This window comes from Citrus sinensis, chromosome 3 (assembly GCF_022201045.2).
Source record: "Citrus sinensis cultivar Valencia sweet orange chromosome 3, DVS_A1.0, whole genome shotgun sequence".
Classification (NCBI taxonomy): Eukaryota; Viridiplantae; Streptophyta; class Magnoliopsida; order Sapindales; family Rutaceae; genus Citrus; species Citrus sinensis.
In genome coordinates this window covers 44,471,470-44,485,569 of record NC_068558.1, presented here as the reverse complement: position 1 = coordinate 44,485,569, position 14,100 = coordinate 44,471,470, and the positions used below count along the sequence as shown (strand labels likewise).

At 38.8% G+C, this 14,100-nt stretch overlaps 2 protein-coding genes across 2 annotated transcripts; one reads left to right on the top strand and one right to left on the bottom strand.

Annotated features, from left to right (window-relative positions):
• Nucleotides 1–106: 106 nt before the first annotated feature.
• LOC102608335 (hypothetical protein) lies at nucleotides 107–2,610 on the bottom strand. Its single transcript, XM_006479727.4, has 2 exons — nucleotides 2,379–2,610; nucleotides 107–2,009 (listed from the first exon to the last, which is right to left on the bottom strand). Exon 2 carries the CDS (start codon nucleotides 1,989–1,991, stop codon nucleotides 432–434), a length of 1,560 nt encoding a protein of 519 aa, XP_006479790.1. The 5' UTR covers nucleotides 1,992–2,009; nucleotides 2,379–2,610; the 3' UTR covers nucleotides 107–431.
• An 8,019-nt stretch (nucleotides 2,611–10,629) lies between these two features.
• LOC102608050 (auxin-binding protein T85) lies at nucleotides 10,630–14,017 on the top strand. Its single transcript, XM_006479726.4, has 5 exons — nucleotides 10,630–10,883; nucleotides 11,407–11,513; nucleotides 11,949–12,152; nucleotides 12,677–12,744; nucleotides 13,542–14,017. Exons 1-5 carry the CDS (start codon nucleotides 10,793–10,795, stop codon nucleotides 13,645–13,647), a joined length of 576 nt encoding a protein of 191 aa, XP_006479789.1. The 5' UTR covers nucleotides 10,630–10,792; the 3' UTR covers nucleotides 13,648–14,017.
• Nucleotides 14,018–14,100: the final 83 nt, after the last annotated feature.

Genomic DNA, 14,100 nt, shown 5'->3' with positions numbered 1-14,100 from the left:
TATCTCTTTTTCCGCAAGGCCTTCTAATTGATGCTTGCAATTAAGGTTAACATCTTATGTGGGCATGAATTTATATATAAAGACCTGATTTTGGGCAAAGGCCAGAAAAGGATTAGAATCATGAGTTCCAAACTCATGAAATCACATATTAACATAGAATTATTGAAATTTTCATGAATACCTAAATGCCTATCATCTTCAATGTATATACACGCACATACATAAATTGCCTAAAACTAGGCCAATGCTTTGAAATTACTTATCAGCATAAAAAAAAAAGTATTACATCATAGAAATTCATATCAGTATCTCCACAAACCAGGTATATCTTCTCGCAGTCTAGCAAGGCATGCCTTTTTGATAAATTAAGCCAGAAGCTCTACAAATAAAGACCAACTGGACCGCATTCTCTGAATCGCAGATTCATAAGTTCAGGCATACTCATCATCACTGTCTTCCTCATATTCAGAAGCTGACTCATCACTCCTTTGTTCCATCAGTGTATTCATGTCAAATGATGGCATTGCATCCATCTCTTCCAGGTCGATAGTGTCATAGTTCATCCGCTCCTTAAACTTCTCATCAGAACAGTTAAGAAGCCATGACAGGGAACATTGCAAACCCTTCCTTGCGATCATTTTGTGTCTTGGCTTAATTGTAGACTCCAGACCATAAGTAAAGAAAGCTGGGAAAACAACCAAATCATCCAGAGGCCTTTGCATCTCCCTTTGGAAGTAATCAAAGCTCAATTTCATAATATCCAGATTCAATGCAAGCACTTGGGGACACTCCACTACTATCTGTCTCACTTGCTGCAAGAAGAATCCACAGCTTTTTAGGAAATCCACATGCCTTGTAACAGCAGAATTACTTGCATTCACAACTTGAGGCATCTTCTCAACAATGCTGCCAAAATCCTTGGAACTTGAGTCAATAGCTGAATTGAGTAAACTCTGCTGACCAAGAAGCTTAGGTTTCAGGTCTATTCCTATAATTTCAGGATACTGTGCCACTACTACAGGAAGTGCTTCTTTTCTAACACTAAACTCTAGAAGGGATTCAACATTTGGTTTCACCCTCTCCTCTAATCCAAATCCCAGAATGTAAGGCTTCTTCTCTATCAATCTAGCTACAGCTAATCTTGGAATACCCAAACTTTCAAGATATTCCACAAAAGGTTTGATCACCCGGCCTACTCGCATGCCCAAAATATCCGGGTATCTAGTTAAAACACCTCCAATTTCTCTTCTTGACACTCCAATTCCTACCAAATAAGCCACTGATGTGCTCATGGTCCCCTCAAGTTTGAATCCCAACACTTCCGGATATCTCTCAAGAACCCGAGGAATATCATTCGGCTTGATATCCAAGCCTTGCAGATACTTGACCACTGGAGCAAGGTCTACAACAACACTAGAGTGGAGGACTTGAGGGTATCTTCTCAAGAACTCTGTGAAAGTGGATTTCCTAACACCTAATTTGCCAAGGTAGTCAAGCACAGGTATCATATTCTTTTTCACACTGCAGCCAAGAACCAGCGGGTAGTTGTTTATGTCTTCAATTGTTAGCCCTAAATTGTGAAGGAAATCCACACGTTCCCTCATAACCTCAACTGTCACAGGAAGTTCTAACCCATCAAGCTCATCAGGAACAATACCAATGCCCTGCAAGAAATCATAGACCTTGGCACGATTTGCCATCCTCTCATTCTTCATCTCTAATATACTAGGACGACTGTACAAAGATGAGGAACCTCCTTGCTTCCGACCCAAACGAACAGTGCTGGGATTGCGCACAGATGCATCCACATTTCTATCGGCAAATGAGTACCGGGACCTTGCAATCAACCTAATCGCACCTCCATGATTACCAGTGATTCCAAAAGTTGATAAAGATTCTAACTGGGGTCTCCAACATGTAAAAGCAGGTAACTCTGGGTGTACAAGCAAAAAACTGGATTTTCTAATGCCAAAATAGCTTCTTATACTCATGTTCTTAAAAGCAACAATCTGCACAAAGTCAAGGTAAATATAAGAAGAGTCACCAGCAACTTTACAAGTTCTTATGACACTACTTTCCAATCTGAACTCCATAAACAGTTCCATTCTAAATTGACTCTTATCAACAGCACTAATAATTTGTTTAAGGCGGTGCAGTGTAAAAACATCGAGAAGCATATGTACATGTATAGGCAGTAAGCTTCTGTTTGAACAAAATTTGAAACTTCAATTCACATGCATAAAATCCTAAACGCCCCATTTGCTAGTCTACGAATTTAATAACTTATCTCTTTCCCTGCATTTTCTCAGCAACCAAAGCACGCAAATCATTGACAGTAAATCCAAGAAAGATAGAATAAGAAGAGAAAAAAATAGGACCTGTTCGAGGAGGTCGGTAAATATGACTGTATTCGGTGACCGGAGGGGAGCCGGAAGTTAAGCCCTGACTCGGAAATGGCTAAGGTTTCTTACTGTTAATTAGCTCCGTTGTATGCTTTCAAGTGTCCTTTCTGCAGCCGTTTACAGTGGGATTTCTTTTCCTTTCGCCTTTTGCTGTCAAGATAAGATATTAATGTTTGGCTTGTAGGAAAATTATGTACCCATTTCAAATGATTCATGTAATGGGCATAGTAATTATTTATTCTCATTTTTTTTTTTATTCTTTTGTTGTTATTTCATTTTTTATTAGAATTTTTAAAAATTAAATAAATTATTGTACCTCTATTAACAAAAGTCTAAATTTTGAGTTTTTATGAGTAAAGATTTAAATACTTATTTAAAATATTAAATACCTAAAATATCTTTTACTTATTTAATAATCTTATTTCATTTATTTCAGAACATAACTTTTTAAAAAATTTGTCCATTAAAATAATTTTATATAACTTTTAATAAAACTTTCATTGACAACTGTGCAATAAATTTTTTTTTTTGTGAAAACTCTATTTGTAAAATATCTCCTAACAAAAATTTGTCTTAAATAAATTTTATTTAAAAAGTTATACCAAAATGATTTTTTAGTGAGGACATTAAAGTGAGAATGTTGCCTTTGGCCGAGTGATGAACCACTGCCCTTATAATTGTGAGGACAATGATTCGAGTCTCCATGAATTCAATCTTCCTCAATTAATTATGATTGTATGAAGTTAATTTATAGTGTTTCTCCCTTATAAAATGCGAGTGAAGCAGAAACGTCCATTGTTATATCTCTCATTTACAATGGTTATTTGTTTGGGTAAGCACTTCATAGAATTTTATAAAATATTATAATTTTAATTATATGTCTGATTGTAAATATCAGTATTAAAAAAAAAGTGAGAATGCTATTAACAAACATCTATGTAGATATATGTATGTATGTATGTATGTATATAAAGTGAGTTTTCAATCATAGATTTTTTTATCATGTTAAAGTCGGCGATAAGTAAAAAAATAAAAAAGTACAAATTTCAATACATTACATGATAAAATACACTGCATTATAGTTTGTACTTTTTTATCTTTTAATTTATCATTAACTTTAATACGGTTATAAATCCTTTATACATATGTGTGTGTGTATATATATACACACACAAAAACGTGAACACACATATATATTTGTAATACAAAAGATATTTTAAAATAAATTATAAATTAATTTTACTATATTAATAACTATTAATATATTTTATTTAATAATTACCAATTGCTTGTTTTCTAAAGATCCGGATTTAGTATCTACTTAACAGTTAACATGGACATCTTCTGTTCGTTTAAATGTCTCTGTGGAAAAAGTCTTGTCCTTTGGCAAGTGTGTTTGTCTTGTCTGCTTGACAAGTAAATAAATACCTTCTTCGTTTTCTTTGCTCTTTAGTTTTTTCTTATTCACTGTTTCGCCTCAACCAAGTTAGTCACGTTGTTCTGAGTATGGCGGGTACGCACACAACAATGGAGGCTAACTTAAACAACTCTTATGCATGGCTTACTCTTGCTGAGGATGAGGAAGGGGGGATAATTGTAGCGGGGGTTGAGGATGATGAATGCGAGGAGGCCAAAAGTGATTTCCGCTACTGCCTTGTGGGTAGGTTCTTGACGGACAAGGTGATTAACTTCCCAGCCATGAAGAGCACTATGGCGTCGCTGTGGAGGCCTGGCAGAGGAGTTTGTATTAAAGATCTGTCGCCTACACTATTTCTCTTCCAATTCTTTCATGAAATTGACATCAACAGAGTGATAGACTCAGGGCCTTGGACATTTGACCAGCATATTCTCATTGTTCAGCGGCTGGGGGCAGAGGATCAACCTCAACATGTACCTTTATTTCATACATCATTTTGGACCCAAATCTACAACCTTCTTATTGGTTTTCAATCAGAGAAAATCTTACAGAGCATTGGTAATTACACTGGCAAGTTTGTGGAATCAAATGAAAATAACCTTAAAGGGATTTGGAGGAACTATATGAGGATCCGGGTGGCCATTGATGTTAGGCAGCCTCTCAAGCGTAGGATGCGTCTCAAGAAAGCAGGTGGAGATTGGATGTGGGTGGATTTCAAATACGAAAGGTTGAATGTGTTTTGTTTTATCTGTGGTCTCCTTGGTCACACAAAGAAAAGTTGTCCATCTTTGTATAAGTGTACTACGGCTACTATTACTAAGCCGTTTGGCCATTGGATGAAGGCGCCTACACGTGGAAATTTGATGAATGCTGGCGATCGCTGGCTGCGGTCAACTCCACCAGGGGAGGAGGAGATGAAAGTTGGAAGCTGCATTAATTCCGATGAGGCCATGACAGTTGATATGGAAGGTACCATAAATCCAGGCTTGAATAAGGGAAACAATTATGAGGGGGGAGACATTACTGGGATTATGGATACTATAGCAGGATCTCAACATTTTCTGACAAAACTTGGTCAACTGCTTGATAAAGGAAAGGAAGTGATGACACCTCCTAAAGTTTCGGGTCAATTACAGGAATGTGGGGAAGAGTTTAACTCTGGTATTATTGTTATAGATGCCAAACAGAGAAGGGCTCATAGTGCAATACAGCTAGAGTTGGGGAGTGATGAGACCAAATCCACCCAAGTAATGGAGAATGTGGGTGGTTCAAAAAACGGATTAGCGGTGGGCCCTAGTTCACAGGCCCACCGAGAGCAATGAGTTGCTTAAGTTGGAACTGCCGTGGGCTGGGCCACCCACGGACAGTGCAGGTTTTGTTGGACTTGGTCAGAAGTAAAAAACCGGATTTTATATTTCTAATGGAAACTTTATGTAGTAGAGAAAAATTAGAGATCTTGAAGTTTAAGTTGGGCTTTAATAATTTGTTTACTGTGGATAAAGTGGGCCGAAGTGGTGGGCTCGCCCTTTACTGGAATTCTTCTCACAATGTTAGGCTTATGAAATTTGGGCGTAACTTCATTGACGTCCAAGTAGAAAATGCAAACTCTAGAACGTGGCGGTGTACGAGGTTCTACGGCTTCCCTGAGACGAGTAAGAGGCGAGATTCATGGGAGCTTCTTCGCTCTTTATCATCCATTTCTTCTTTACCGTGGGTGTGCATTGGAGACTTCAATGATCTCCTGCATAATAGTGAGAAGCGTGGCAGATGTCAGCACCCAAATTGGAAGCTTCAAGGCTTTCGCGCGGCTGTCTCAGATTCTGGTTTGGTTGACTTAGGCATGGAAGGCTATCAGTACACTTGTGAGAGGTCTCGGGGTACGGTTGACTGGGTGGAGGAGAGATTAAATAGAGCTCTGGTTTCCAGCACTTGGCTCTCCCTTTTTTCGAAAGCTAGTGTAGTGAGTCTGGAAGTTATGTGTTCAGATCACCTGCCAATTTTTCTGGACCCTTCCTCACACCATTAATTTTCTAGGATTAAGAGGTTCAGGTTTGAGAATGTTTGGCTTAGTGAGCCAAATTGTATGGAGGTGGTTACAAAGAGTTGGGAGCTTTCAGGTGGTTGTCCTATTCAATCTAAGCTTCTGTTTTGTGGATCTGCTCTCATGTGTTGGGGAGGTCATCTTGCCTGTGATTTTTTCAATCGGTTGGCTTCCTGCAAGTAGAAAATGGGGTCTCTTAGGGGCTGTCGAGATCAAACGAGTGTGGCCGAATTTGTGGAATCAAGGAAGTGTTACAATGAGTTATTGCACAACCATGAGGTGTTTTGGAAATAAAGGTCGAAGTCGCTGTGGTTGAAGGAAGGGGACATGAATTCCCGGTATTTCCACTCTACTGCCTCTAAGAGGAAGCGACAAAACATGATTGGGAGATTACGGAATAGCGCTGGCCAGTGGTGCTCAAATCCGGCAGAGGTGAACTCTTTAATAGGAGAGTATTTCTCAAAATTATTTCACTCGGAAGGAAGTACTAGTGCATATATTATTTCATGTGTTGCAACTAAGATTACTGCTGCACAGAATCAGGAGTTACTGGAGCCTTTCACAGCTATTGATGTTCGTGATGCGCTCTTTAGCATGCATCCAGACAAATCGCCCGGGCCGGACGGAATGAACCCTGTATTCTTTCAGAAATTTTGGCATATTGTTGGAGGTGATGTTACTGCTGCTTGTTTAAATTTCATTGATAATTGTGAATTCCCTGATGAGTTAAATGCTACTGCCATAGTGTTAATTCCAAAAAAGTCTAAACCTGAGTATTTAGCTGACTTACGGCCAATAGCATTATGTAATGTTCTTTACAAGATTGTGGCCAAGATGTTAGCTAATCGTATGAAGGCTGTCCTCAGCTTGATTATCTCTGAGAATCAAAGTGCTTTTGTCCCTGGGAGGGCCATCACTGATAACATCCTAATATCGGCAGAAATTATGTATTATTTAAAGCGAAAGCGGCAAGGGAAGACAGGGATTGTAGCCTTAAAGATTGACATGTCCAAGGCGTACGATAGGATTGAATGGGGTTTTTTAAAAGCTATGATGTTGAAGTTGGGATTCGCTGCGAGATGGGTTGAGCTAATCTTATTGTGTGTTTCTACCGTCACTTACAAGGTTATCCAGGATAATAAGGAAGTGGGCCCAATTGCTCCTAGCAGAGGGCTGCGGCAGGGAGATCCCCTGTCTCTGTATATGTTCATCATTTGTGCGGAGGGGTTGAGTTCTTTACTTCGCAAGCAAGAGAGGGCAGGCTTGATGCATGGAGTTAGGGTAGCTAGGGGAGCTCCGATTGTGACTCATCTCTTTTTTGCGGATGACTGCTTCTTTTTTTTTTCACGCAAATGAACAAGAGGCTAGGATCATCAAACAATCATTGGCCAGTTATGGGGCAGCTTCGGGACAAGTGGTGAACTACAATAAATCTTCGATTTCTTATAGTGCTAATGTTCGGGCTGCCTCAGCTCAGCAAGTTTGCGACATTCTGAAGGTTGCGGCTACCAGCAACCATGGCTCTTACCTTGGCTTGCCATCTTCTATTGGCCGAAACAAGAATGAGACATTTCGATTTATCCGTGACAAGGCTTGGCGTCGTCTCCAAAACTGGAATCAAAAGCTGTTATCTAGAGCGGGGAAAGAAATCTTATTGAAAATAGTTGCACAGGCAATGCCGAATTATGCAATGAACTTATACCTTCTTCCTTTGGATCTTTGTAGAGAGCTTGAGCGCATGATGAATTCATTTTGGTGGGGTAATCATCGGAGTGACAGTAGAGGGATAAATTGGATGCGGTGGGAGAGGTTATGTAAGCCTAAAGCTCATGGTGGAATCGGTTTTAAGCAGCTGCACCACTTTAACGTGGCAATGCATGGAAAACAAGGGTGGAGGCTTTTATCTCAGCCTGATAGCTTGGTGGCGCGCATCCTTAAATCTAGATACCACTCGCTGACCTCATTTGGCAAAGCTACTGTGGGAAGCAATCCTAGCTATGCTTGGCGGTCTATTATGGCAGCGCATCATGTGATTACCCAGGGCAGTCGCATTCAAATCGGTAATGGTCTTCAAACCACGATTGGTGGCTCTCCATGGCTTCCAGATCTGGATCATGGATATGTTACTACCCCCCTGCCTGATGCTATAATCAATGCTCCAGTAAGCAGTCTCATGTTACCAGGGCAACGCAACTGGGACTTGGATGCTCTGACAGACATCTTTAATGAGAAAGATCGAGGTTTTATCACCCAAATTCCTCTAAGTAGCAAAAGAGATGATGACGTTTGGTATTGGTCTGCTGACTCTAAAGGTTTGTTTACTGTTCGTAGCTGCTACAAAATGTTAGTTTACCTTTCGGAGATTCCTTCTAGTAATATATGGCAACGAATTTGGAAGCTTAAAGTCCTTGCTAAAGTTAAGCATTTTATGTGGCGTGCGGGGGTTAATGTCCTGCCCACCGCGGATAACTTACGACCCCGTCAAGTTGAGTTAGCTTCTACCTGTCCCATTTGTAATGCGGCTGATGAATCTGTTGTCCATTGTTTGTTGAACTGTTCTTTTGCTAAATCATGTTGGTTATTGTCTCCAATTGGTTTTGAGGGGGGTTGTATGTATTTTGGGGATTGGCTGGCGAGAGTCTTTGCCCGCTGCAGCAGTGGTGATTGTGACCTTGCTGCTATGATTTGTTGGAGCCTTTGGTTGAATATGAATTCTAAGGTCTGGAAGAACAAAAATGGGAGGCTGTCAAGTGTTCTTAATCTAGCCGGCCAGGTTCTTTTTCAATGGCGTTCTGTGAGGAAGCTGCAGCTGTTTGATAACACTTTTGTGTCAGATTCTCATGGGACCGTGTGTTGGCAAAGGCCAAGTGTGGGGTGGTTTAAATGCAATGTTGATGCGGCAACCTTCTCTTCCAGTGGCAAGATTAGTCATGGGGCTGTCATTCGTAATTCGGATGGGGTTTTCATAGCTGCAAGGAGTGATTGCTTTATAGGTAGTTTTGATGCATGGGAGGCTGAAGCTATTGGAGTGCGAGAGATCCTCAGCTGGCTCAAAGGATTACCCGTTTTTCCTGTCACTGTTGAAATGGACAACTTGCAAGTTTTCAATGCTTTGACTACTAATAGTTTTAGCCCTAATGGTTTTGGTCTTATTATTAACGATTGTAGAGCTTTAGCTCAATCTATAGGAGATGTTACTTTCTCCTTTGTTAGGCGATCTGCGAACTCCGCTGCTCATTTTATTGCTCGGGTGGGAGGTTCTTTGTCAACTCCGGGGGAGTGGAGGCATGTTCCACCCCCTTGGTTGATTTCTAAGTTATCTGCTTAATGAATTTTATTTCCCTAAAAAAAAAAAGATCTGGATTTAGTTCAATACTAAATTTAAATGTAAATAAACCATCTTAACTCATGTTATTTACCCCAAATAAACATAACATTAGAATAAAATTTGAAGGAAAAAAGGTTCCACTTACAAGCTTTTTATCTCTAAACCAAACGAACTCTACCGTCATTACTGTAGTATAATTTTCGTTAAAATATGAGTGTTACATAACTTATTGGGAAATTTACGAAAATAACCATAAATATTTTGTTATTTTTGTAACTAATCCTCTGAACTTTTTTCTATCAACATTAGCCAAACACAAGTCTTTCTCCCCAAATTACCCTTCTTTACAGACCAAAACTAATCGGCATCGTGGCATGAGTTATTTTCAAACTTATTGATCTGAGTCGAGGGATGAATCTGGTGACAGGGTGCCTGTCGCACCAAGACAGGGGATGAATCTGGTGACAGGGTGCCTGTCGCACCAAATTTTGGTGCGACAGGCTTGGTGCGACAGGCACCCTGTCGCACTAAGTTTTGAAGTTGTTCATGATGATGTTTGTGATTCGTCGGAAACGGTGGCGTTTTGGCCGGAAATTTGAGATAAGTTGTAACTGTTTGGTGATGCTTAGATTCCGGCGATGGGTTGGTCGATCGGAGGTGGGGAATAACGAAAGAGGTTGAGCTCGTGGAGAGGAGTGGATTGATTACGGTGGTGCTGGCTAAATCGCGGCGGAAACCGGTGAATGACGGCACGGTTGGCGCGGCTGTTTTGGTTGTTTTTCCGGCGATCTGTGGCTAATCAACGGTGTCCGATGCTTGGGGTTTGATGGCCGGCGATTTATGATCCGTTTAGTGGTGGTTGCGTCCGGATCGGTGACGGAAAACGAGAGCCGGCAGCCTTGGACGGTGGCCGCGGGCTGAAGCTTTTGTTTCTGTTCTGTTTCGGTTTTTTTTTTTTAAATAATGAAGCTAAACGGAAGAAAACAAAAAGGTGAAAGGAAAAGCAATCTCTCACCCGCGTCGAAGTCGAGAAAAGTTAGAAGCAATTTGGGCACGAAGATTATGGAAGGGGGAATGAATATCAATGGATTTGCAGGTGAAAGCATTAATAATAATAATGCTGATAGAATACAACTTGACAAATTTTCCATCTTAAAGTCATGCAACAAGCCGTAAAAGATTAGATTTTTTTTTTAAAAAAAAAATCAAGCTTTTTGGCCACAAAACAAGTTTTTTGGGGGAGAGATGAAGGAGGGGTATTTTGGTCTCAAAAGTTGTTTTATGGCTAATGTTGATAGAAATATTTTTGAGGGGTTAAGATGAAAAAAATCAAAACTTTAATGGTTATTACTGTAAAATTCCCTAACTTATTTGGATGTTGATATTAACTGTTTTATTTTGAAAAAAAATATAAATACAATTCAGTTACGGACCCATTTGGAAGATCCGATCCGACATCGGGAAGAAAGTACCAGAAGGTGCTAAAAATAAGAAACCGGGATACCAAAAACAAACACTACTAAAACCAGCAGCCTTAGCGAAGAAGTACGAAAGAAGATTTTTGTTTTGTTCGGCTGAAACAGAAAGCTAGGGGCAGCCGGAAGATGGCGAGGTCTTGGTTGATTTTCTTATGCTTAAGTTTCATTTTATTATCTGCAAATATTGAAGCTGACGCTTCACATTGCTCAATCAAGGGTGAGTCAAGTTTGTTCATTTTTGTTATTTTATTTAGTTATTTGTTGTTTGCAAAAATGACGTAGAAAATTGGTGTTAAGAATCAAGTAATATATTACTTTTAACTCGTGCGTATGGGTCTCGGCTAGCATTAGCCCCCTTATTTATTTTGTTATTTATTTGTTTATTTTTGTTACTTGTATTATTAAGTTCAATGCTGATTATTAAACATTGGTTTGATTGAGGAAAATTAAGTGATAATTGGACCAAGCTATGTGCGTATGACATTGTATTGTGTCTAATTAAAATTGGTCTTGTTGCCTTCTTTTGTTCATACGTAAATGACATTCTCGTAGTACTTTTTGTGCACTGAGTTTCTATAAGGCAGCCAAAATGATGTGGATTTTCCGTTGAATGTGTTTTAGTGAGAAAAATGTACCTGCTTGCGGCTTAATGAAAAATTTTAAATGTGATTTTCCCATCCCCTTTTCTATATGCTTTATACTGGTATTTACTAGTTCAGTCTGTTTACTTTTTGATGCAGGATTTCCACTTGTAAGGAATATCAGTGAGCTTCCCCAGGATAACTATGGAAGGGAAGGATTGGCCCACATTACTGTGGCAGGCTCAATTTTACATGGGATGAAAGAGGTATTGATACATATTTGCATTTGGGAATTTACTTTTCCCAGGATCTTGTGAGTTCATGGTTTCATTTTGCAAAACCAAAGATCTTATTAAAAACTTAACCTAGGTATCGCATATAAAATCATGCAGTAACTAGCTAGAGGTTGTACTTGTATGGTTGAAAATAGAACCAGCTGCTTACTTTTAATTCTGAATTTTTAGGAGTTAAACCAGCTGCTTGCTTTCAATTCTGAATTTTTAGGAGTTTTCTCATGATATTATCAAAATTGTGCCTTTGAACAATAAATGTTTGCATTTTTCATATTGGTTGTCATTTTAGAACCACACTTCCTTCACATTGCCCTGAATCAATGTGGGTTGTCATCCTCCTGCAGACAAGTTTATGATGCATTATATCTGTTTAAAGGCTCCGTGTAATGCATTTCTGGGGTTTTACAGATTGAAGTTTGGCTGCAAACATTTTCTCCTGGAACGCGAACACCAATTCATAGGCACTCTTGTGAAGAAATTTTCATTGTCCTAAAAGGGAGTGGCACTCTCTATCTTGCCTCAAGTTCACATGAAAAGCACCCTGGAAAGCCACAAGAACATTTTTTCTTTGCAAATAGCACATTTCACATTCCTGTCAATGATGCTCACCAGGTAAACCATACCATCGTTATTGCTTGTTGATGGTTCACCTCAGATGTTCTTTAGTTTATGAGTCTGCATTGTAAACATATTATTAATATGGAGAAACTGATCATTATTTCATCTTACTGAGCAGTGTCCACTAATAAGGGGACATACTTTTTATCTCTGGTACTACCGTTCTAGTGTTGCACATTAGTCAGTTGTGGACAAGCTTGTTTGAGAATTCACACTCAACAAAGGCTGGACGACATGTGAAGCCTTAGATCTACATGGTTTTTCAACCATACAAATTCACACTCCATCGCTCTCTGTGGATGACAGAGAAAATTTTATATATAGGAATTTAATATCCATACAACAGCCAAAGAGTTGACAATTCTCATAATTATGCTGCCAGATAATTGTGATGGTTGAATCAACTACTCATGCTTCACACATTTGGAGTTTCTAATTTTTTAAATTGCTGCAAGGGCAACAAAACATGGATGACTAGATGTCCAGGGTCTGACGACTGTTGATGATGTTCATTGCAGGTGTGGAATACAAATGAAAACGAGGATTTGCAAATGCTTGTTGTAATATCTCGCCCGCCTGTTAAAGTGTATGTGACATTTCGTCTTCAACTTATAGCTCTTCAATAACTGCTATTACTGTACTTTTCCATATTTTTGCTTGGTTTCTAGTTGTGGGTCAAAATGTTTTGCATATTCAAAATTTTTAAATATGCCTCAAGGTGCGTGCTACCATTTGAAGTTTTTTTCATAGTTTCTGTGGTCTTTACTGTTTCCATTTTAGTGTTTGCTCTAAGTTATCCACGGTTACTTCTAATGAACAAACTTCTAGGAAAAAGCTCCATATAGAATTACCTAGAGGACTAGTCAAGCCTATCCAAATTTTGCCTTTGATATTTCAGGCTTGGCTCAACTGCTTTTTAGCTTGAATTGAGCTCTACTGAGTGTTGGGTTTAGGCTTATCTGTAAATGAACATTAAAATTGGGCTTTAGTTTATGTTATATGAGAATAAATAAACATTAAAAAATATTTATTGGCAAAGATCTTGCTGTTTATGATTATGAACAACTTCATTTGCAGGCCGGGGTCCAAAAGAAACTCACTCTGTAACTTCTGTCAATACCTTTCCAGCATTAGTTTCTAGTAAGACCAATTCAGAATAGAGTTGAAATCAAATAGATGATTACCGAGATTATGGCATTTTCTTTTAGTCCAATGTGTCTTACATGAAAACCATTTAGTAGCATAGAGGCAACTCTATTTCAGTTTTATACTATAATGTTCTCAGATGTTTGAGTGCAAAGCACCTTGTTGCTTTCTTTATTTTTCCCTTTCTTTTCTTGATTCTTTTTGTTGTGATTACCGAGGTTCTGGCTCCTGCTTCAGGTTTATATACGAAGATTGGTCCATGCCTCATACTGCAGCAAAATTGAAGTTTCCCTACTTCTGGGATGAACAATGCCTACAATCTCCTGTAAAAGATGAGCTTTGATTATTAATGCCCCGCACACGGTGGAACAACCGCTTACCGTCACATTATTCTTGCAAAACAATAGGATTATGATCGACGTCGATCTTTGTAGAAAAATATACTAATGGGGGTTGTAAATTTGTAGGAGTTGAGAATTATAAACACATGATTACATTGCTACTAGACTATTGCAAGTTTTGACGATCTTTTATAATTTCAGAGAGCATAAGCTGTTATGGAGAAAAAAAAAAAAAAGTCCCTCCGTCGCGAAACTTTGCAACAGATTTCAAGCTTCGATGTAATGTGTAATTAATTTTAGTTTAAGACGTTACCATTAGAATTTTTCTGACGTTTAAAATTATAAAGATCTACAAGGATCAATTTAAATCAATTTTATTGTAAATCAATCTAAATTTCTACCTTCATTAGTTTAGAGGAATACATAAACATACGCTACCAACAAATGTGTGGGAG